The 22,046-nt window shown below is 37.7% G+C and overlaps 1 protein-coding gene across 1 annotated transcript in view; it reads right to left on the bottom strand.

Moving 5' to 3' along the window:
- DLGAP2 (DLG associated protein 2) overlaps positions 1 to 22,046 on the bottom strand; it is a 410,760-nt gene that overhangs the window by 18,466 nt on the left and 370,248 nt on the right. Inside the window, exons 9-11 of the mRNA XM_042817501.1 lie at positions 14,275 to 14,618; positions 4,223 to 4,308; positions 2,601 to 3,016 (exon numbers count right to left, since the gene is read on the bottom strand). Of these exons, the coding sequence (XP_042673435.1) occupies positions 2,601 to 3,016; positions 4,223 to 4,308; positions 14,275 to 14,618 (846 nt within the window). The remainder of the gene's footprint in view (positions 1 to 2,600; positions 3,017 to 4,222; positions 4,309 to 14,274; positions 14,619 to 22,046) is intronic.

The raw sequence follows: 22,046 nt of genomic DNA, 5'->3' as shown, positions 1-22,046 counted from the left end.
TGGAAGATGGAAAAACATATTTAGTTGCATCTGTGAGCATTTTCTTCAGAGAACTGCGAAATGCTTGAATAAGTCAAGATACATTTCATGCTGGGGATATCATTAAACTTTAGTTCTTGTGGATACATACCTTCCAACTTTCATAGCTCAAACTGAGTATATAAAATGTGTCAGAGGCTCAACAGCAAAACAGTTATTCATGCAAAAACTTTAAAATGCTGTGAAGCTCGTTCCCTCCTTGAAAATAATTATTTGATAATCTCCATTTAGTCTATGTTAGTTATATGAAATGAGGGGATACTATTCCAAAGATTTGGAAATGATTTGAGAAAGATCTCTTGAAATGAGTACATATGATGGAAAAGGAGTCTGTTATGTTTCACATCCAGCTGAAGATAAGCATCTGACTTAACTTACGCTATACAGACCTCTTCTGCAGTAATTTCTTTAATCTATAAGGAAGGTGAGAGTGTTCCCCCAAACATGGGTAATTAAATTGTCTTGGTTAGGTTAAAATGGGAATTGCAAAAGTCCATTTCAGTATTTCTGTATCAAGGAACTGCCCTTTCTTTTTCTCTTACAGTCACTCTGCAAGTAAGGAAACATTAAGTCCTAATTCTAGGTTAAAAGGATAGAGTCTCAATAACTACAAATATTAATAAAAAATCACTGAGGCTCAATTTGTCTTCATGTCCCATCCTTCATGTCCTGAATTATTTCCTGAAAAAAATAATCTTCCTAACTGTTGCAAGGTATTTTAGGGTATTTCTGGAGTGCAAGAGCATAGATAGCATCACGTGGAGGTAGTGTGGGTATGGACCTGGGAATTGGTAGTCAGCCAAAATCAGCTCCTCCAGCTTTTCCTGACATAATACACAGACAGCTACATATTTGAGAGAGCTCCACTAGCTCCCTACCTCTGTCTGTAAGAGTATTTCCACTGCTCACTTCATGTGATTGCAGATTTGATTGTGGCTGCACATGAGGAAGGAGAAGAGCTTGGAAAGAAAGGAGGTAGCAGAAGTGCCTGAAAACAGCTGGCTGGCCTCCTGGTTAACTGTAATTCTCCCCTTTGTCTCCTAATAATCTTACTTTATTCAAGGAAATTAAAGTCTTGCTCTACAAACTTCTGCTTCTGATAGCAAGCACTGATGTTCCCAACACCAAAAGCTAGTGCTTTGGGACGCTTATTGGTGGCAGAGCATTTAGCAATACAAAGATTTAGGGGATAGGACAAAAATATGTATATGGTAAAACTAAGCATTAAAAAATAACTGCAATGAAAGTAGTTTTGGAAATCCTAACACATGCTAAGCAAAGCAAAATATTTTATTGTTAGTACTTAAACAGCACCTTAGAGGATATTAAAGTCTTCACATTATCAATGCAAAGAAAATTCTCAGCTCATATCTGCCATAGTGAAAATGACGACAAAAATCTAAACTCAAGAAAAAACTGGATGCTTAAAGAAGAAAACAACCTTATGATCTCTGCCACACTAAAAGCTATGCTGTTATATGGCAGATTTGCACAAAAAGCAGTGCAGAAATATGACTGCAAATGAAAATGATGCCATAAAAATGCAGGTGTTCTGTCCTTTTAAAAGGTCAGTGAAAGAAATAGAAATTGGCCTTTTAGTGACCATGCAGGTCTGGCCCAAGTCTTGGGGGCAGATCATAAGCAAGAGCTCACTGAGGGGGAAAAAAGACAATCAGGAAAGTATATTCAGAGATTATGTGTGAAATTTGTGAGTGTAGGAAAAGATGCTACTAAGAAAATTGTGTATGAACTAATTTGTGATTTGAGAAAAGCTGAGCTGAGACAATAATTCAGATTGGCAGGGATTGAAATATTTATAAAACTAAGACCGGAGAACAAGGATAATTGACCTCAGAGGGAATGACGGGGAGCTGGCTACTGAGTGCTAGGACCACTTTGATATATTACCATCATTAGTGCTGGCTTGGATCTTGTTCCAAAATAGTCTACATTATTTTTCATTTTTTCCCATCACTTCATTCAAGGTGTCCACAAGAAGTGAGAGAAATAATGATTCTTGACAAAATTATAATAAGAAAATGCTACTGAACTATCTGAGACTGTAGAAGTGCTTTAGCTATTGCTTCTGCATACTCCTCTCTTTCTAACTGTTCCTTTATATGCATTTTGCTCAGGTCCTATAAAGGAATTAAAATGTGTTTAAAATGTCTTCAAAAGAAGAGGCAGATTCTCAGGATTCTCAGGATTCAGGAAAGTAGAACAACAACAAAAAGGTTAACACAAGATAAACTTCTGTGTCCTGGCAAAGATTCAAGCACTGGAAATGCAGAAGTGAGTGGGAAGAATGAGCCAGAGCTGGAGCTATGGAAGGAGATCTTGTCCCACTTAAGCCATATCAGGCTTTGATCGTGTACTTGATGCAGTTGTCTCCTCAGCTACAACCCTAAAGCCCCAGCCTGACAAAACCAGCTTGCACAATCAGCAGCAAGGCTGCCTACATCTAATGGTTCTGTAGAACGTCTTGGGTACTGCAAAAAGAGGAGGGAAAAACCACACACCATCAATATATGGTAATAGAAAAGATAGCAAAATGTTCTTACTTTCCTCAGAAAGATCGTTTTCTTCTGCCTCTCTTTCCATTTCCTTACACCATCCCTCCATTCTCTTAGTTTCAGTATGTAGCAACTTCATGAACCAAGAACCGTCCCGTCGACAAGGAGACATCCGACCAGTCTCTACTGTCTCAATGGCTGGCTCCAGCCAGGGCTCTGGTGGTGGAAGGTTTGACGTGTCAACTGGGGTCCTGTAATCTTCTCTGTAACTGAACAGTCCCTGCGTCCGTACAGTTCTCACTGCGCTGTATTGGGTGGGGGTGCTGGGCTCCGAGTGCTGCTGGAAGGATGAGCCAAACTGAAGTCCCTTGTCCTCCATGGTGATGTGTCCTGGGAAGCCCTCCAGCTCCAGGTCAGCCTGGACAGCTGCTGTCACACTGTTTGAGCGCTTAAATCGTCCATGTCTTGACGAAGCGGGAAGAAAGAAAAGAGGTTAAATAACACAAAGGAATATATGATGATATAGGGGTGCAGAATAATGCTTCAGTGAATGGCTTCTACTTCTATCCTTCTCCTTTATGCTAAATATTTTTTTCTTTGTGCACATCTCACTAAAATAAGACAGAGCTTAACAACATAGAGGAAAAACAAAACGCATTGTGCCACCATTGATCTCAGCAAAGATGCAAAAGAAAATCATTTAAATTATCTCTGGAAGCAAATATTGATTTATTCTCATGCCACGTTATTCTCATTCTACAAAATACCATGTATCATTACTAAATGAACTGGAAATAACTAGCAGAACTGCAGGGTTGCATCTCCTGGTGGAAGACTGTTAAATAAATGTATAAAAACACTCAAATATTAATGATCATAATTTGATAAATTCTGAAAATCTGCTAAATTAGGGCTTTTGAGAATTCTTCAAAAAAGAAAAATATTAACTGAAGGTTTAAGAGTTGTTTTGGTTTTTTTACTTACCTCATAGGACGACCATTAAATGTTAATTTTTTTTATTGCGCTATGCCACAAAAAACATTTGAGAAAAGATTTATTTTAAAAAGTTAGACGGACAAAGAAAGATTATTCGTGAAATCTTTTCACATCTAGACCTGTTGTTTCAAATTACTTCTAGTCAATGATGGTAAAAGGCAATTAGCAGTCAAATGCTATCTGACAGCTGCCGTGAAATGAGATAATGGTCCCAGGCTGGTGCTTAACAGGCAGTGCCTGCCAGGGATAACCCAGTGGGCTGCTACATTGGTTGATAGTGCTACAGAACCAGATCAGGATTGAACAAGTGGAAAGCTGATTCCAGTTTATGATACATCCTAACCCTTGTTAGAAGGACTGAGAAAGCCTAAATCAGCACAAGATCCCAATATACATCTCTTTGTATTTTTTTCTGAAAATATGAAAGGGTATTAATCCACCACTTCAATTTAAAACTTTCACTTCCTTCACTACAATTTAAAACAGTAAAATGAACACAATATTAAACAAGTGTTGCATATTCTCTACAAATTTTGCCAAACGACCAGCATGCAAATAAGAAATTTGGCTTTCTGAATTATTTAGAGGCAGCATTTGCCAGATGTTTGTTATTAACACTGTTTACAAATGTGCTTTTATGAAAGATTACAGATTTTTGTATGCACTTGAATTACCGTTTTTCATCTTCCACTTGTATTCCAACTGAGTGGTATTCCCGCAGGCCTCTGCTCTCAGTATCTGAATCGGTTGCTGTTTCCACCTAATTCAAGAGAAAAGATACATCTGCAAAGTGAGCACCAAAAAGCCAACAATACCCGCCCTTACTTAAAATAAATTCACTTCCCTCTCTTACTGCTAAGAAATATCCAACAATAAATAAATGAGGTAAAATTTGATAGGACAAGGGGAAATGATTTCAAACTAAAGGAAGGGACATTAGATTGCATATAAGGAAAAAGTTCTTAACAATGAAGGTGGTGAGGCACTGGAGAAGACTGCCCAGAGGGGTACTGGATGCCCCATCCCTGGAGACACACAAGGTCAGCCTCGATGGGGCTGTAAGCACCTGATCTGGCTGTAGTGTCCTTGTTCTTTGCAGATGGGTTGGACTGGATGGCTTTCAAAGGTCTCTTCTGATTCTGTGATTCTATGAAATAAATGAGTGTTCAGCCTGGTACCATTGCTTTGGTGCTGTGTTTTATAAATCTCTGCACAATTACTTCTGTTTTGCTATACAATGCTTTAATTCAAACCTACGCAGATGCAATTACTCAGTTCAATGGAAGCAGGGAGTAGGTTTGGCCTGGTAGAGCTGTTCTCAGAATGAAGAATCCAGAGGACGGTACCTTTTTATATTATAGTAAAACAGTCTCTCATTACAGTTAATGATTTACAAAATAAAATAAAAACTCAAGTAGCCCCATAAACCTGCAAGTGATAAAAAGAAATGCTGCAATGAAATTTTATTGATAGCTGCGTTGACAAATATAAAGCCATTTAAATGACATGAAGGATACAGCAGAATGCCCTATCTAACCTTTTTTAATAACATGGTTCCAAAAATGCTGTATCAAGCTAGCAATTTATGCATTTTTATGGTATTCCCATCTGAAATACACTCTCTAAAATACATTCACAGTGCAGCTTTCTTCATGAATGAGACCACATTGCTATTGCAAGTTTCTGTGGGATTTTATATAACATTCCCCACCACCACACCACCTCCAGGTCTCTGACACAGACACAGTGAGTGACGCAGTATGCAAATTGTATTCTTGGATGAAAGGAGAGCTAGGAAGCAGCTAGTGTAGAATGAATTCTTTTTTGAATTAAACATTCACAGTTAAATTAAAAAAATATTATCAGCAAGCAGTTTTTTCAACATGCACAATCCATGGGTGCAGTCAAAGAGTATATCTGATGATGAAAATGAGATAGTTTTTCCTCTGGGAGGAGCCCAACGGCCGTTGCAGCTGTCTCAGCTGCATGGTCCCATCCCAGCAGCATTTTGGAAGGATGCAGAGAAAATGTGGAAGGTGGGTGAGATATGAATGCACATATGGACTCTATATCTGGAAGAAGCCAGCTGCTGGTAACATCTCATTAGATTTTCAAGCAGCAGTTCCATGTACATTCACGTTGAAGGGAGTTCCGGCCAGTAATCAGTGTAAATTTGTATTTACCTGGGTATAGGTATTGGTAATTTTTATGAAATGCAGAAACCCTTTAGCAAAGCTAGAACTGTTCAGTGTAGCATCACACATAGGCTTGCAGAAAGCTCTGGTTACCAGTGGAGTAACTATTATGGGAAAAAAAAACATTTCCCAGCAATTCCATCTATTCTGCATGAATTCGCACTGTTCCCACCTCAGGAATTGCATGGCAGCTAGCTGCATTCACTTGGACAGGCAGCGCACTGAGACAACTGTTCTTTTTAACGTATCAGAGATTTGGTAGCAGTCTCCAAGATTTGGTGTTGTCTGTATAAAAAGAAAGATTCCTCTCATCATCAGCAGAGAAAAACAGCCTCAACTACAGAGGTAGGTGGTTTAGGAAAAAAACACACACAAAACACAAAACAAGCAAGTTAGTTTACTAGTCAAGGTGGGTTTGGCCACCATGTGGGTGAGAAGTTTGAGCTGTGCTTCGAGGGTTATCAGCTTCTGAAAGAACACTGCTACAGGCAGAACAGCCATACAGTCCATTTTCTTTGATCAAGGGATTGCTATCAGAAAATATATTCTTATTTATAGTGTAAAAAGCCCCAAGAGAGTCTCAAATAAATTCAAGAAGAAATCAAGGCTAGGGACTCACCTAGCTCTTTTAGGATTTTGAGTTAAGCTGGGTATAATTTATCTTCTTCATAGAGAATGCTAATCAGAAAATGAGGTGAATTGTGTGGGGACAAGAATGAGACACACCCAGGCATTCCCCCATCCCTCAGAGAGGAAAGTAGGACAGAAGAATATGTAATTTTTATTATTAAACACAGAAAGCACCTAGCAATTTGGAAGGTGAAACCAGACATCAAACGTGAACAGTTAGGAAAAGACTGGAGAAGAGACTGGGTCTTTTTTGCACAACCTCAAATGGCAATACTTCCAACAAAGTCTAATGGCAGTCTTAAGGAGAGTCACAGTACTTGATCATGACTGGCAAGTGTCACAGCATATAAAGGAGGAAAGATATTTTCACAATGAAAGCCCCCCTTTCTCCTTTTCCTTTCCCAGATATTATTGCTAAACATAGCATTGTACAGGATGGAATGGTTCAGGTCAGCTGCCCTGGCAATGTCCCCTCCCCATCTCACCCATCCCCAGCCTCCTGGCTTTCAGGGTGCTGTGCCAGCAGTGCCCAGAAATGAGCAAAACAAAAGTGGTATATCAAAGCTGTCCTAACAATAAGTACATTGCACAGCAGTATATGGGCTGCTGTGGGGAAAGGTATCTCTATCCCAGCCATATCCAGTACTGTCACTATGCCTGCTTTGGGACAGTTAAGACCACGCTGGATTCCATAAACAAGAACAGGTTCCTGTTGAGAAGATCAATTTGGTCATTTGATATTGTTGGAATAAAGTGGGAAAACTGGCAACACACACTTTTCTTCGGTTTTGCGTATCAAAAGCATATCTGCTTTTGCCAGCTATGTTGTTAGGTTTAATAACAGACAGCATGTCTTCCTTTGAGCTCTGCTTCTGAGGTATGGAGGCTAATTTCACTTTCATATTTTGGACGGGCTACTGTCTTTCTGTTGATGTAACGTATCTGGGAGCAGCTCTTTTCATTTGCCTGTTTTCAAGTGCTTTCTTACTGGTATTTCACCTAGAAGTATATTCTGAATAATCCGCCAAAGATGTAATTGACACTTAGAATTAGAAACACAATGGAAGTAATCTACTCTAAAAATTTAGTTGAAACAAAATCATCAGGAAAATGATGGCCCAGGAATCAAGGGCATTATTAGGTACTTCTAAATATAAACTTGTGCCAAATTATCTTTACCTACAGCTTGCCAAAAGTGACACTGACTAAATGACCTGACAATTGCTTTCATATTTTAATGCTTTCTTGTCCTTACTGCTCTTTGTAACAGCAAGAGAATGCCAAATATTATCTTTTTGTGCAATCTAGGACTGCAAATATTGTAACAACCAGGTTAGATTCAAGTGAGCAGAGGAGGAAAAGTCTTATGTTTGGTTTTATTGTATGGCTCCAGAAGCTTAAAAATATTTTACTAGATCTGTTCTTATCTACAATTCATTGTAATTTTAATACTCACATTGACTCTAAAAGCCTTAGTATTTGAAAACTGAGCTACAATCTCAGCAAAATGTGACAAAAGATTTGCCTGTCTGATCACGAGGGAATCTCACCAAGAAATGGAAATAAAAGAAATCACTAGAAAGTGACCAAAAGCAGAAGAATGAGAGTAGCTCTTACCTATCAAGTTACCTTTCCTCTCCTTGAAAACAAAGAATTAACATCTCCTTAGAAATATGGCCCTTTGTTATCTGAAAAATGTTTTATGGGCTAAAAGTATGACATTTACAGTAGGTGTATTAGAGTATTTAGGATAACTTTGTTATTAATTATCTTTCCCAAAGGTAACAAAGCTCTCCACTGTTTTTGCCACCAAAACAGGGAATAGACAATAATATGAAACCTCTATGATCAGTCACTGACTAATCCAGCTCAAAACGTGAAAGTTAAGTGCTGGATACTGGCACTGACTTAGTAAAAATGATCCACGAGCAAATCATACTTACACAGAATTACTCGAATAAATGCAAATCAGTGTTGCAAATAAGTTGTTTGTTACAATCAAACTTGGTTTGTTTATAGGCACTCATTCTATGCAAGGATGTCTCACTGACTAAACTATTCCTGCAAGCATTTGGTAAGCTTTCCTAGCTGATAATTTTTACCTTCTTAAGAGCAATTCTTACTTTTTTTTATTAAAGTATTACTCTGCTCTCGAACTTAAGGACTTCAACATGACATTCCAGTCTTCTAAAAATTACATCTTAAGCTTTAATACATACCATCTCTGAGGAAAGTTCAAAGTTAATATATTCAGTAATTAAGAAAAGAGATTTTAACCTGGTATTTTCTGATTCTCTCTCATAAGCATCAGTAATAACAGTCCTTCAGGCCACATTATCTCTCCCCATGCAATTTGGGTTGCATTGGGAAAACAATGGGTTTTTACTGCCGTAGTCTACATGTTCTATAATTAGAATTTCATAAACAATCTCTCTGATGATGCACAGGAATGACGATAATAATTCTTCTCAGTCTTGCATAGGCTTCTCAGTGATAATGAGTGAAAAGAGTAAGAAAATACTACATTTGATAATAGATCAAGTAAACCCAGTTGTGAATGCAGAAAATCGATTCGGTAAAAAGATCTCATTTGTATGCAAAAAAATGCTTAAAATAAACTGCAGTACTAACAACTGCTGCTTCCATTAACTGAGGGAGCACTTTCATCAGAAAGAAGCATATACTTTTTAAAATACATTTTCAGAAATACACCAAAATATACCTGCGTTTACATACTTATGCGATTTTTTGTCTGACTACAAAGACCCATTCTGCTGTTCCAGTATTTCCCAGAAGAACATCTGGGCAAGTCAAATACCTTGCACAAAACAGTTAAGTGCTAGCTACACAATAATATTGTACAACAGGCTGAAAACTTCTACAGCTCTTTTAAGAAAGCACTTTGTCCTAAAAATGCATGCCAGAGTTTAGAAATGGGATTTGTGTCAAGCCAAGATGAGATAGTAACATCAGAGTAATGCACACAACAGTGATTACTCATAACTTTTTTGGTGCATTTAATACTTCGTGGCAAATTGTTCTGAACCAACAAATGTTCTGGGAGCGTTCTGAACCTTCCCCACTTAGAATGTCTCATTGTGTTAAGTGGCAGTAAAAAAAACGAGCAACACTAATCTGTGAAAAGACTAAACATAAAGATAACTTTAAAACAACCATAGCTGTTTTTTTAACTACAACTTGAACTGCTAAGCTTTTTAACAAATGAGGATGTTAAAATGCAATGACTGGCTGGGAAATCCACTAATGGAATAAGCCTCTGAATTCTGACTCATATATATACATGGGTCTTTAAACTTAAAACCGAAGTCTTCAACTTCAAATGTCAAGTTATGGCCTCTTATCATGGATGCACTTCCTAAACTTTCATTACTTTCTGCAAGCCCAGGACTTCACACACTTATCTTCCACAAAAGTCTGGCAAGTATTTTAAGAAGATCTCAACAATTTTAGGATAACCTCTAAAACTTTGGATCATTTATGATTCAAAGACTGGTGAAATAATGGGAATATTTCTTTTGATTAATATGTGTACACAGCAGGAGAGCGCTAGCAAGAATTTTATAACCTAAACACAGTACAAAGAAAATGTAGATGCTCATCTCTGTAAGAGTGCCAAGTACATGTAGAATGCTATGCCTTATGGGGAAATTTTAGTTTGGTACTTTAGTACTTCTTAAAAAAAGATTTTAATAGAAGATGGTAATGACATTATTTATTTATCTATATACAAATTTATATTCATATATAAAATTATCGAATATTTATTAGATCACTTTATGACACACAAAAAATTAGATGGCTAATTGCTGTACTAATTCTACAGAATAAAGCTTTTTATTTATAAGAACTTGTTAATAAAGAAAATTGAGGGGGAAAAAACAACACCCATAACCCTAGATACTTTGAAGAGTGATCTCTGATAATAAATGAAGATAACAGAGTCTATTCTCTACCATTAGAGTTCATTTCCATAAATATCATAGAATCATAGAATCATAGAATCATAGAATGGCCTGGGTTGAAAAGGACCACAATGATCATCTAGTTTCAACCCCCCTGCTACGTGCAGGATCACCAACCACCAGACCAGGCTGAACTTGTCTCCGCAAGATTTATTCTCACATTGTCTACTTGCATGGTTTCTGATTATTTGGAGAAGTCCTGACATCTCTTAAGTAGAGAAGAAACAAAGGAAGGCATATTTTGAAATATTTGAAATAGAAAGTAATTTCCTGATGTTTTCTCATGTATTTTACTTAGGTGGCTCTGAAAGCAATGCCTCCTATTTATTTCCACTGAAACTACAACAGATATCAAGAACAGAATTACACTATTTGATAGAGCAGATTCTCAGCTACAAAGCGCTATTCTGCAACATTGTCACCACCATTAGTTATGCATTTTATGTTTTTTCTTCAGCACTGAACCAAAGCCTGTATGAAATTCTCATTAAAATCTGCACAGGCATCTGACTTCAATCTCACACTTTTCTTTTGTATGCACTTTCTCGTTAGATGCCATTTTGCCAGACTGCTCCTCTGCTGCTGCCTGTCACATGGCAACAAAATGTGATGGAATATTGGTGGGAAGGTTCATCCCCTACTGCCATAACACCAACATCCACCTCTGATGCCATGGGTTAACATAATAAAACTGGAGGCATTACTTTTGGAGCAGCCCTTGTACAACCCTAATGCTTTTGATTTGAAATGGTCTATAGCTAGAGCATTTTTTGAATATGAATCATTAGCATAAATACAAGGGTATGCTAAAGTATGAAGAATAATCCCTAAAAGTATGCATTGGTAATAACCTTGCTCTTGACTTACTGGTTACTCTGGGCAATCTCTACCCTGCATTTTAATTCAAATACTTTGAGAAGTCTTCAGCTGTCATGACAGAAGACAGGTATGAAGATTACAGTTACTACTATTACTAGAGTTTAATTCTTTATTGTGTATATATTTTTCAGAATGTCAACTATACTTTCAATTCCAGTATCAGTAATTTGCAATTCACTTCAATTTGAGGATCAGCAGTTTGTCTCAAATTCCAGCTGATATATCTGAGAATATTTAATTTATTTAAATATGGTAGCTAAAAAAATAATAAAAAAATCCAAACCAACAGCTTTTTGAAACAGCTCTGTTTCTGAAACTTTTTGTTGTGCAAAATTCTAATCTGGGATAGGGCTAGCATCCCATGAGATGGGTTACAATGGCTGTGTTGTTCTTTGTCCTTGAAAATTGGATGCTACTGTCAATTTATAGTAAGTCCAATGCTTTCCTAGTGAGTTGGGCTCTCTGAGCTCATATATTCCAATCCTTTGGCACCTGTATAGTACACCAAGACTTTACAAAAGGACTTCTGTTCATGACACGCACACTAGGCAGACCACATATCCCAAGGACACAGCAGCCCTAGGCTGAGTCTGCAGCAATGCCACGTGCAGCACTGGTCATTCTTTATGCCTCGCTTTTACTGTGTGAAGTTCCATTGGCAAGCATTCTAACATTAATGTGTTAAAGGAATGAAACATCAAAAAAAGTCCACAAATTAACCACCCTGATAGCAAAATAATTAATGCAAATAAATGCAAATCAAATGCATTACCCTGGCATGGCATGATAATGAGAAAACAAGTCATTTAGTCAATCAAGGAAATATGCAAATAAAAAACATCCTTTTCTGAGGTTCTTTGATGCAGAAGTCTAGAAGAAATAGTTTAGCTGTATTTTGGGGACATAAATTACTATTTATGTGGTTTGCAATGCAGGTACACTACCCCCTGTTTTTATTCTGTTCACACTAAGTGACAATAATATGACAAAATGCATTTCCTGCTTAGAAATGCTGCAGAAAGGTATTTTTCACACCAATGTGAAGTTTGAAACTTACTGCAAAAAAAACCCCAACAAAACAAAACAAAACAAAAAAGCCAAGCAACCTTAAACTAAAATATACTACTGGGATGCTGTGTTAAGACTAACATCACAATTTTAACCTTATCTAATGCAGCAACCAAACAATCTGTACTTCTCACAAGATAACAGCTCATCCTTCTAAGATGCTTGACTATTTTGGTGTGCATATCTGAAGATCAGAATTATGGGCCAGGCCTCAGATGACAACTGATACAGAAGATCTGCTGCCTGCATGTAGATTATTGTGCAAATGTTTTTTGCAGACTACATGCACTTATTATTAAACACACCAAAAAAAAAAAAAAAGAGAGCTGGAGCGGGGTGAAAATTATTGGTCATCACCTGCAGTAAGAAATAGGATGAGAAACAGGACGAAGGGATATGATCAAAGTTCTAGAATTAATTGTTGAAATACCAGGAATGATTGAAGCAAGGCACAATATTGTTAAGTATCGCTGCTGCACACAGCTGCTGTAAAGAAGAGATAAGAAGAACACTAGACACAATTCCCTTCTGAAGAGTAAGCTTCAGGTCAGGGGGTAAAAGTTACTAAAAAGGACTTGCTGCTCTTTTCATCTTTTCACCATTATCTTCTAAGCCCCTTCTCCAAACAATTTAGTATACACTAATTACTTTGTAAAACATTTTAAAATTAGTCATCTGCATATTTTACCATTGCTTTTAAATTGAATTCTGCATGAAAGCAAATGCTTTTATGTTGAGAAATGGGCAAGCAGCTTGCTGACAAAGCCTAGGTATTCCTGTCTGTCTAGTATGTTCTGGAGCAGTGATATTATACTGCACTGTGATATTAAAGTTCAACCAGTAGCTATGGATTGCTTAAGCCAAATATTTTTCTCTGATTTCATCATGAAATCAGTGGAAATGGAATCCCTACTTTTTAAGAAAATAATAATTATTTCTTATAGACTTCTTCATAGATGAATAGTCATTCACTGGGCTTAATTACATGGACTATCACCCTCTCCAGATCTAGGCAATATCTGTAACTATGCCAAAACACATGGCATTTCTGCTACAGTTGATCTCACAAAAGTAGAGAGTCTTAAGGCAAAAGTGGATCCAGTGATTTAAAAGGGGGTGTTCGCACACTTAAAATTAAGAGCAGAGTAGAAACCCAAATTTCCATCCACTTCTGTGTCTCAACTCATTTTTTGTCAACTTCCACTTTCTGTTTTTTATTACTAATTGATAATCCCTAGGTGTTTTAATAAATTGCCACTATGATGTATCCAGTGCTCTCCATTTAATAGAAGAAAGACCAGGCAAAATCTGCACTGGGAAACATTTCATTCACTGGATACAATATCTCATGGGTGAACTTTCCTGCCAGACATTTTGCAAGGTATGATTACATGGTGGACAAATGGAGGAAAACTCTGAGGCTGTCCTTAGTGATGTGAGTTCCTCACAGGGCACCCAGGCCTATGATGTAAATATATCAGTAAGTTTCTTTTTTTTTTTTAATTGGTACCCTCTCCCCAGCAGAACACCTATTACTAAAAGGAGAGTGGTAGGTAGAATTAGGTTCCAGCAGCATCACACATTTTCCAAGGTCAAAAGTGAAAGATAATGGAAAAAATACAGCGAAGCATTTTAAAACGAACATAATTCTATAAAAAGGACTGAATTCATGGAGGGAAGGAGATGAACATGCTGTTCACCTGTAGCTCTGCAGTAAAATTTTCATATCAAGTGCTAATGACAGGTAACCTCCCTAGAGATTTATTCATTCATTTTCTTCCAGGTACAGCATATCAGCTGAAGACTTCCCTGCACAGCCACTTCGCCATGATGTGAATTACAATTAACGCCGAGCAGCCAGGGGTTGTTTGTTAGATTATTAGAGCCGGTGAAGCTGAATGACTCATTCTATGCTACTTAGAGGAAGAAGGCAAGCAATTCATCACCGAGCAGATATTAATGATAGGCTACCTGAATCCCTATGGAGGAACGCCGGCTCTTGAGGAACTCCTCTGCCTTAGTCACCAGGATGGCCTTGTCGCTGGTTCGGATGGAGGCACTCTCCGACATGTGGCGCTGGGCAGCTGCAGTCTCCAAGGCGAGGTTCATGGCCTTGTTGCTGTCCAAGCTGTCTGTGGAGTTGTACATCCCTCGCCCATCCTGGGGCCACGGGGACATCCGCTGGGCCCGGCTGTCATGGTATGCATCCTGGGTGGACTCTGTGCTGCTCTGGGCCGTCACTGAGATCAGTGGCTTGGATGTGGTACGTGGGGGTACCGGTGGTGGGGTTTTTTTGTAACTTGTGTAAGTTACAGCTACGGAAAGAACAAAAGGAAAAAAAAAGGGGTAGAGGGGAGATGGATTGGGGGAGAAGAAATCAATATTAACCAGATGGAAAATTCACAACATTTTCACCGTAACACTAAGGTTATTCTACTGAAGACAGTGCAACATAGTGCTCCTGGTAAACCTCACTGTTTAGTCAGACATGTATCCATAGCAACATTTCATTTCAAACAGGTGGCAACGGGACTCCCATTACAGAGAAGATGAAAGGGAGTGAGGATGTGTGTATCTGTCTGACCCTCAAGGTTGGGTTGGGTAGGACCTGTGGTGCTGTCGGGGTGGCTCACCAATGGATAAAACTGATGAGAAAAATAAAGGGAGAGGTTTTTTTCTACTCTCAGTCTGAACTGTGTCCCCGTTATTGATACAATCCATTAAGAAAGTAATGGCAAGGCAGTGGAACAGAGCAGAAACTTCTACCTCATGCCACACTTACTCATCTATAAGTATTTCCAGTAGTACTGGCTTGTTGGACAAGAAGCCTGTCTTTTAAAAATATTCAAGATTTGAAGAAAATTCAGGCATGTAAACATTTTCATAATATCTGAAAAGCTATCAGATACTTGTACAACAAATAAATATAAATAATACCCAAAGCAGTGACATTCTATTCGCAATCCTGCAGCAAGCCTTAAATCCTTAGAATGTACATTGAAGAAGGATAGATTCAAATGCAGAGAATATGGAAATGCAGATATAAAAATTGGCCTGAAACACTGAGAGAACTGGATGCAAATGAGCAGAACTAAGAATTTTAGCACGATGAGCAGAGCAGGTCTAAAACCGCTTTTGTGTGGATCCTATCTTGAAGTAGAAGGGCCCATAACGTATTCAAGGGAGCTATACAGGATGCAGGATTCAGCCAATATTGTCTTCTTACAAAATCTTTGAAATTTCATAGAGATAGATAGTGATTAATATCACATAGTTATTTTATCACAGAATTATAAAATGGTTTGGGTTGGAAGGGTCCTTTAAGACTATCTAGTTCCAACCCCCCTGCTATAGGCAAGGACACATCCCACTAGACCAGGTTGCTCAAAGCCCTATGGTATCTTATTGCCTAAGCCCACTATACTGTGTTTGTACTAGTATAAGCACTTCTGTGATAAAAGCATTTTTACTGCAAAGCACATACAATCATAGAATTCATAAAATTAGTGACTGGTACAAAATTGCATTGTAATATGCTTTTTTTCCCCACATTCCTGCACAGGAAAATCAAGCCCAGTTCACATCCCATATAATTAGAGGAAAGAAAATTATTATCTTTCCCTATATAAAAAAAAGCTGAAGTAGCACACACACAGAGATCAATATAAAGAATGATTAAACAAAAAGGTTTGCCTTTTTCAGGTGTCATTAAATGCACTGGATGTTGCGAGGATTACTTAGTTAACCTTGGATTTGGGTTAATTGAGTCCAACAGGGATCCTAAAAATGTTCCTGCTATACAGACATGAGCTGATGAGCAGTGAAGTCAGAAGCAGCACCTTTCCAGTTGTGCTGGAACAGGAGGCTACACTTCAGCTCTCTAGAGGGAAGAAGCAGCGTTAGGAATTTGCTAGTACCTGGGACTGCTGAGCCTGAATCACCAAACAAGCATGTGAAAAACTGAGCCTAGAGAAAGACGTTCTGAAATTTTGATTCTTATAATAATAATATATAATAATAATAATAATATATTAGAATTATAATATTATAATATAATATAATAATAATAATAATAATAAGATAATAATAAATAAAATGGTGATCATAAATAAAAGAGAGTGAGGCAGAACTAAGAAGTGAAAATCTTCATTTGAAGCACGTATGGAATTACTACTGATGCAGCTCAATTCTGGTAGAGATTTAAAGAGAGTCTTGCTCTGAGCTAAATTGCTCTACCAGTGAGAGCAAGCTCTTCAGTTTCAGGGATGGTGTGTGTTTTTGAAGTGCAGTTTTATTGTCCTATCGCAAATCTTATCTCCTGTCAGTTTTGTAACCAGCAGTTAAGAAGAAAGAAAAAAACAATATTTTTCCAGCCACTTTAGGGAATACAGAAAGTTCGTGAAAGAAGGGAGAGGCTGTAAAGTCGAGAAATTAAAACAGTGTCTTATGAGCATAAGCAATGCCTCTAAGAAATGTTTCCACTAAGTGAGTTACTGTAATACTGTTCCCTCCCTTCCCCCTGCAAATGTAGATGCAAGTATTCAGAATGCTGAACTGCTTGCTGAACTGTTAGAAACAGAAAAAGGGATGAAATGGGTTCAGGGAAATCCTGAAATAGAATTTATTTTTATCTATAGCATAAGACAAATTGTCAATGTTATAACTAGTTTACTGTTTTTTTACCAACTGTCTTCATCCAAAAGAAGAGCAGAATAATGAAACATATGGTGAATGTGATACTGAAACATCACAAGGAAATGTATCCTTGCTGCTTATCTCTCTTTTGTCTAATCAACATCAATGTGAAAAATGTTAAAATTGTGTGGCAACCCTTCATAGCTACTTAACTTTTGTTTACATTTTTTAAAAAGAAAACTATTTGAAAGTCTGAAAATCTGTGAAGAAACTGCATACATATTCGCTGTTAAATATGGCAGAAAGAAATCTGATTAATTTCTAATTTTAATTTCTTCATTGAGATCAAATATTGAGAAGGGAATAAAAAATCCATCTCTGCACAGTTAACGAGTTCATATCTGGAACAACAGTTTCAGAGTCACAGAAATCTGGGACTAATTGGAAACTAACAAAATCAGGTAAGGGGATGGAGGCATGAATTTGCAAGGCAAATCTTAACACCAAATTCTATTTGTTTCAATCACTCAAGTGATTCCATAGAAGTAAATGAGATAACTTAGATGAGTAATGTGATCAAGACTGGTCTTAGATAAACTGAGTATGTGTCACTGGCTTAAGGAATAACTAATAAATTAGGAGAGGGCTATAGGAGATAAGTTGTCTACTACTCCATAGGTTACTGGTAATGCCTGTTCTTATGCCTCTAATAAATAATTGTATAATGGTCTGAAACATGAAATTTTACATCACTTTCAAGTTCTATTTTTATTTTTTTAATTTATGATTAATTATTACATCAGTGAGTGTTTCCATTATCCTGCAGTGTCTTTTTGGATCTGCTTCTGACAGTCACAAGCACCATATACTATACATTAAAAAAACCCAAACAATACCTTTTCCTAATAGGAAAGGAAATTCCTTTCCATCACTCATCCCTTTCTTATGCTGAGGGAGAGGAGCTCATGTCAGCCTTGCATGATTTGCAATTTCGCAAATTTAATCGGCCTTAGTGGTTATTATTTGGAAGTAAGCACATGAAGCCTGCTTGATGTTTTGGTCCGCCAGCCTACAAACACCACAGTGTCCACCCCAGCACTGAGCGCAGTGCCTAAGTCCATCTGGGGAACTGAGGCAGGAAACCAAAGTGGAATGATGAAGATGGAGAAGGATGCTTGTCTCCAGTCACAGAAAGACAAACTGGGAGTCAGGGCCAGCACAACAGCTTGGGAGGAAATACAGCATGAGAATGGGGAAGCAGGAGGGCAGAATGCCTCTCTATGACTTTAGACTGATTTCAATTGTGGACATCAGCTTAAGCAGAGCTTTGTATTTTGACATACATCAGTCCTGGAAAATATCAATCCTGGATAATCTGTTGTTTCTGTGGCCCACAGAACCTGACCTGAGATTGCTGATTTTGTTACTTTTTATCACTATTTTCTGAGGAGGCTTGGTGGGCCCTGCTGATATTTTACCAATGCTAAGGAATGAGGCTCAGGAAAAGGAAAGCACCATTCTGCTACACTGTTAATCAATTTGTAATATCTGCAGCTGCTCTGAAATGCAAAGATAAAACGAGTAGACAGAACAAAACGTATCTTTTTAACATTTAAACATAACACAGAAGGAGTTATGAGAAAGAAATTGAATTTTCCTTCCTGTTGTATTCAAAGGCTGTCTTAATATAGAAAGCAGAATTTATTTTTTTGCCTTGTTTAATAAAGCAGGAAAAATTATTTTTGGAGATCAGAAGATACAGTCTGTCTCCATCTGTTAGCTAATAATTGTCAACAATAACGACAAAAATGGTCAAAAACGTTTTTCTAATTCTAACTGTAAGGATATTTCAGACTCCCATTTGAACCAAAGCACTAACTGTTCAGGCACTTGCTTGACCTCAATATAAAGAGGTGCAATCAGCTCCACTGGATTTTCCTTCATGTACACTGCTAGACAAATGGAGAGAAAAGAAAATGGTTCTGTGTTGTTGCACAGAATAGAGGGCCAGAAAAAAATGAAGATGAAAACCAATTTCCTGATAATTCTTAACTAACTTGAAGTTTTCATTTAGTTGATACACCTGCTGTTGGGTATCCTGCTGAATCTGCACTGCATTTGACTAAAGCTGTGTTAGGCTGGTGTTGCTACAGCCATAGAAATAAGTCAGTTTCTCAGTCCATATTTCAGTGCAAACACAGCTTGTATTAGAAATAAAATGACTAAAATCATTCAGTTCAGATATAACTTCAGATTATCCGTAGAGATTCTGAGACAAAAGGCAGAAGTAGAGACTTGACGTGTCTGATGAAATATCAGTGGCTGTAGGTGACATTCAGAACACCTTTTGAAAGACAGACTTTTAATAAATCACCGCTGTTGGTCCATTTACCAGATATAATCACCTGAGGGGTTGTCACAAATCAATATAACCACTAAGCACTTAGTCAAAATAACATTATTTAGGCTGAGATCACAAAGTTAACTGGATGATGAATTTACATGAAAGCACCATCAATTAAAAGGAACAGTTGTCCCTTGTGACACACAGCAGGAGTAAACTGGATTTTCTGTTTTGTGAGAAGGTTTATTCAGAAGGAGGATAATTGCTCTGCAGGGAGCATGGAGCTGTCCTGGAGGCAGAGCTCCCCAGGGCACACTGCTGCAGGCAGCCTGGGCCTCTCCACGGGGAATGCCACGGGGGATCCCAAGCTGATGCTAGGTCTCCTCCTTCACACAGAGAAGGTGAATGCTAGCCCTGAAATCATTTCAGAAGGGAAAAAAAAGAGAGTCTTTCTTGTAATGAAAGCCTGCAACTAAATCTAACCATGTACGAAAGGATTACTCAGCTGTCAGATAGCCTTTCGGCTACTCTGAACATTGTTCTAGCAAAAGGTTTTCACAATCCCAGCTATCATGGCTTTTCTTAAAATGCCCTGAAGTCTCTTCATTACATGCCCTCACAGACCTCTGGTCTAATCCTAAAATATAAAGATACTTGTGGCTGTGTAACAGTTACTTCTCCAAGAATGATGAACATTTCAAGATCATTAAGAAATCAAAAAGGACTTCTCAGAGAAGGTGTTCCCTTATCCACAGAACAAATTCATTTCTCAGTAAGAGAATGAACACTTTGATGTTTTTTCCACTGATCCATGCAAGTCAAGATTAAGAACACGTGCACCAACTGAAAAGAAAGGATGTTGAGATGCACTCAACATATGTGTGACTTTATATGTGACTACGGTCAACTCCTGCTATATACTGATCTCCAATGAGAAACACAATTAAAAGAATGTGGTTTCAAGCATGGCAGTATAATTTTTACAAAGCACATCTGGCTTTTCCTAAATCTAAACTCTGAAGTGCTAGAAAGGGGTTTCTTCCTTTAAAGTTCACTCAAAATGAGATGATTTAGAAATGCTTAGTTTTGGCATGTGTGGCTTCTGGCTCCTTAATTTTAAGAAAAAGTGATCAGCAAGAATAAAAGGCAAAGGTTAATGTAAATTACCAGCTATTTCAGATATGTGCCATTGCTGGTCACTTATAAGATATACATCTTTGATTTGGACTTGCTTTATCTTTTAATATCAGAGCGAGATGTACTCAGGCTCTACACAGAAAGAAATGTTTTGCTCCATTACCATGCAATGCTGTCTGTACATAAATGCCAGTCCTCCAAAATAGTACTCAGACAGTCACTTAACACTTAAACTGAAACAATGGCTGCATGTAGGCGTAGGACAGTTAAGGAAGACACATCCCATTCTTGTACAATCCTCCAGCTTTTCTCTTTGCTGCTCCCTGGGAAGATGCACACTTCTGCTTGTCTCTTTGCTAGTGAATGATCCTGCCACTTCTGAGGGCTTTTCATGTTCAAGAGTCTCTCCATTTGCAAGGTTATGAGAGTAGTTTTCTGAACTGTAAGGAGATTCAAGCTTTGTAAAAAGAGTCATTAAAACTTACCAATGTCATACTGTGCTTGAAATTCAAGAGATAATTTTGTTTTAAAATAAATTGATAATTTCAATCTACTCTGTGGTTAATATCTCTCAAACAAAATCAGATGGTTACTTTAGTTGTTACTGAATCTTCCCACTTGTCCTCTTTTCCTGTTCTGCCCTCCACAATAAATCCTAGTCAATATAGGAGCCAGCTATCTCCACTTCCAAATGGAGAAAGAATATTTTTATACTTGGATACCTGTAAAGAATCTGTTTCTTGCTTTTTCAGATTAAACAGTGAGAAACAGCTGAAATATCTATAATAATATTTTTATGAGATACTTTCTTGGACAGACTACTTACACCCAGATGAGTTTTATCAGCACAGTTTATATGATAGGCTGCAATTTATTTAAGATACATGCCTAAACTGAAAGCATTGTCCAGGTGCCAACTACCTAACTTCTTATCCCTGATGGATCATTTTATGTGTACTATGTTTAGGTAAACCTGGATATTTTTCAGACATTAAATTCATATGTTAAGTTATCATGGTCTCTTGCTATCATGTCTCAATAATGATGGTCTCATGCTGTCATAGTCCATGGGAACAAAGCACTGCATTTATCCTGTGTCAATTTTTTAAGTGGGATTTTATAGTAGCAATTGGTTTTATCATATCTTCAAGACATGGTCAGTATTTGAGAACCTCATAGTGGAATCTATCTCAGCTCACATTAGCCATTTAAAAGACAGAGCAAGTTAGCTGCCTGATCTCTGTTCTGGGAACAATTCTACTTGCTACTTACTAGATGTTTTACTATTACTTTTAACCAGGAAATGACTCACCCTATGCCAGTTTTTTTATTTTTTATTTATTTATTTATTTTTTTAAATCAGTCATAATGGAAGAAAGGACAACCAGCTCAGATCAGGGCTCTAATTCTGAAATGCCTAACTGGGTGAGATACACTCCAGCCAACTGTTCTGTACCCATCAACGTGCTGGCAGGATTCTGCTACACACTGGGACATAATGTCTCTTCTCTTCTGGTACCTGCATTTATTGGAAAGGTGGGAGCTTCTTCTCATCTGCTCCCCTGTGAGCTGCTGAAGCAAGGTTGCATGGAATTTGCCTACACCAAGGGTCTGGCCAAGTCTGATT

The sequence above is a fragment of the Centrocercus urophasianus genome, unplaced genomic scaffold (genome assembly GCF_019232065.1).
Source record: "Centrocercus urophasianus isolate 14NV4802_14NV808 unplaced genomic scaffold, USGS_Curo_1.0 seq_10, whole genome shotgun sequence".
NCBI lineage: Eukaryota > Metazoa > Chordata > Aves > Galliformes > Phasianidae > Centrocercus > Centrocercus urophasianus.
The sequence above is the reverse complement of the archived record's forward strand: the minus strand, read 5'-3'. Positions and strand labels throughout refer to the sequence as shown.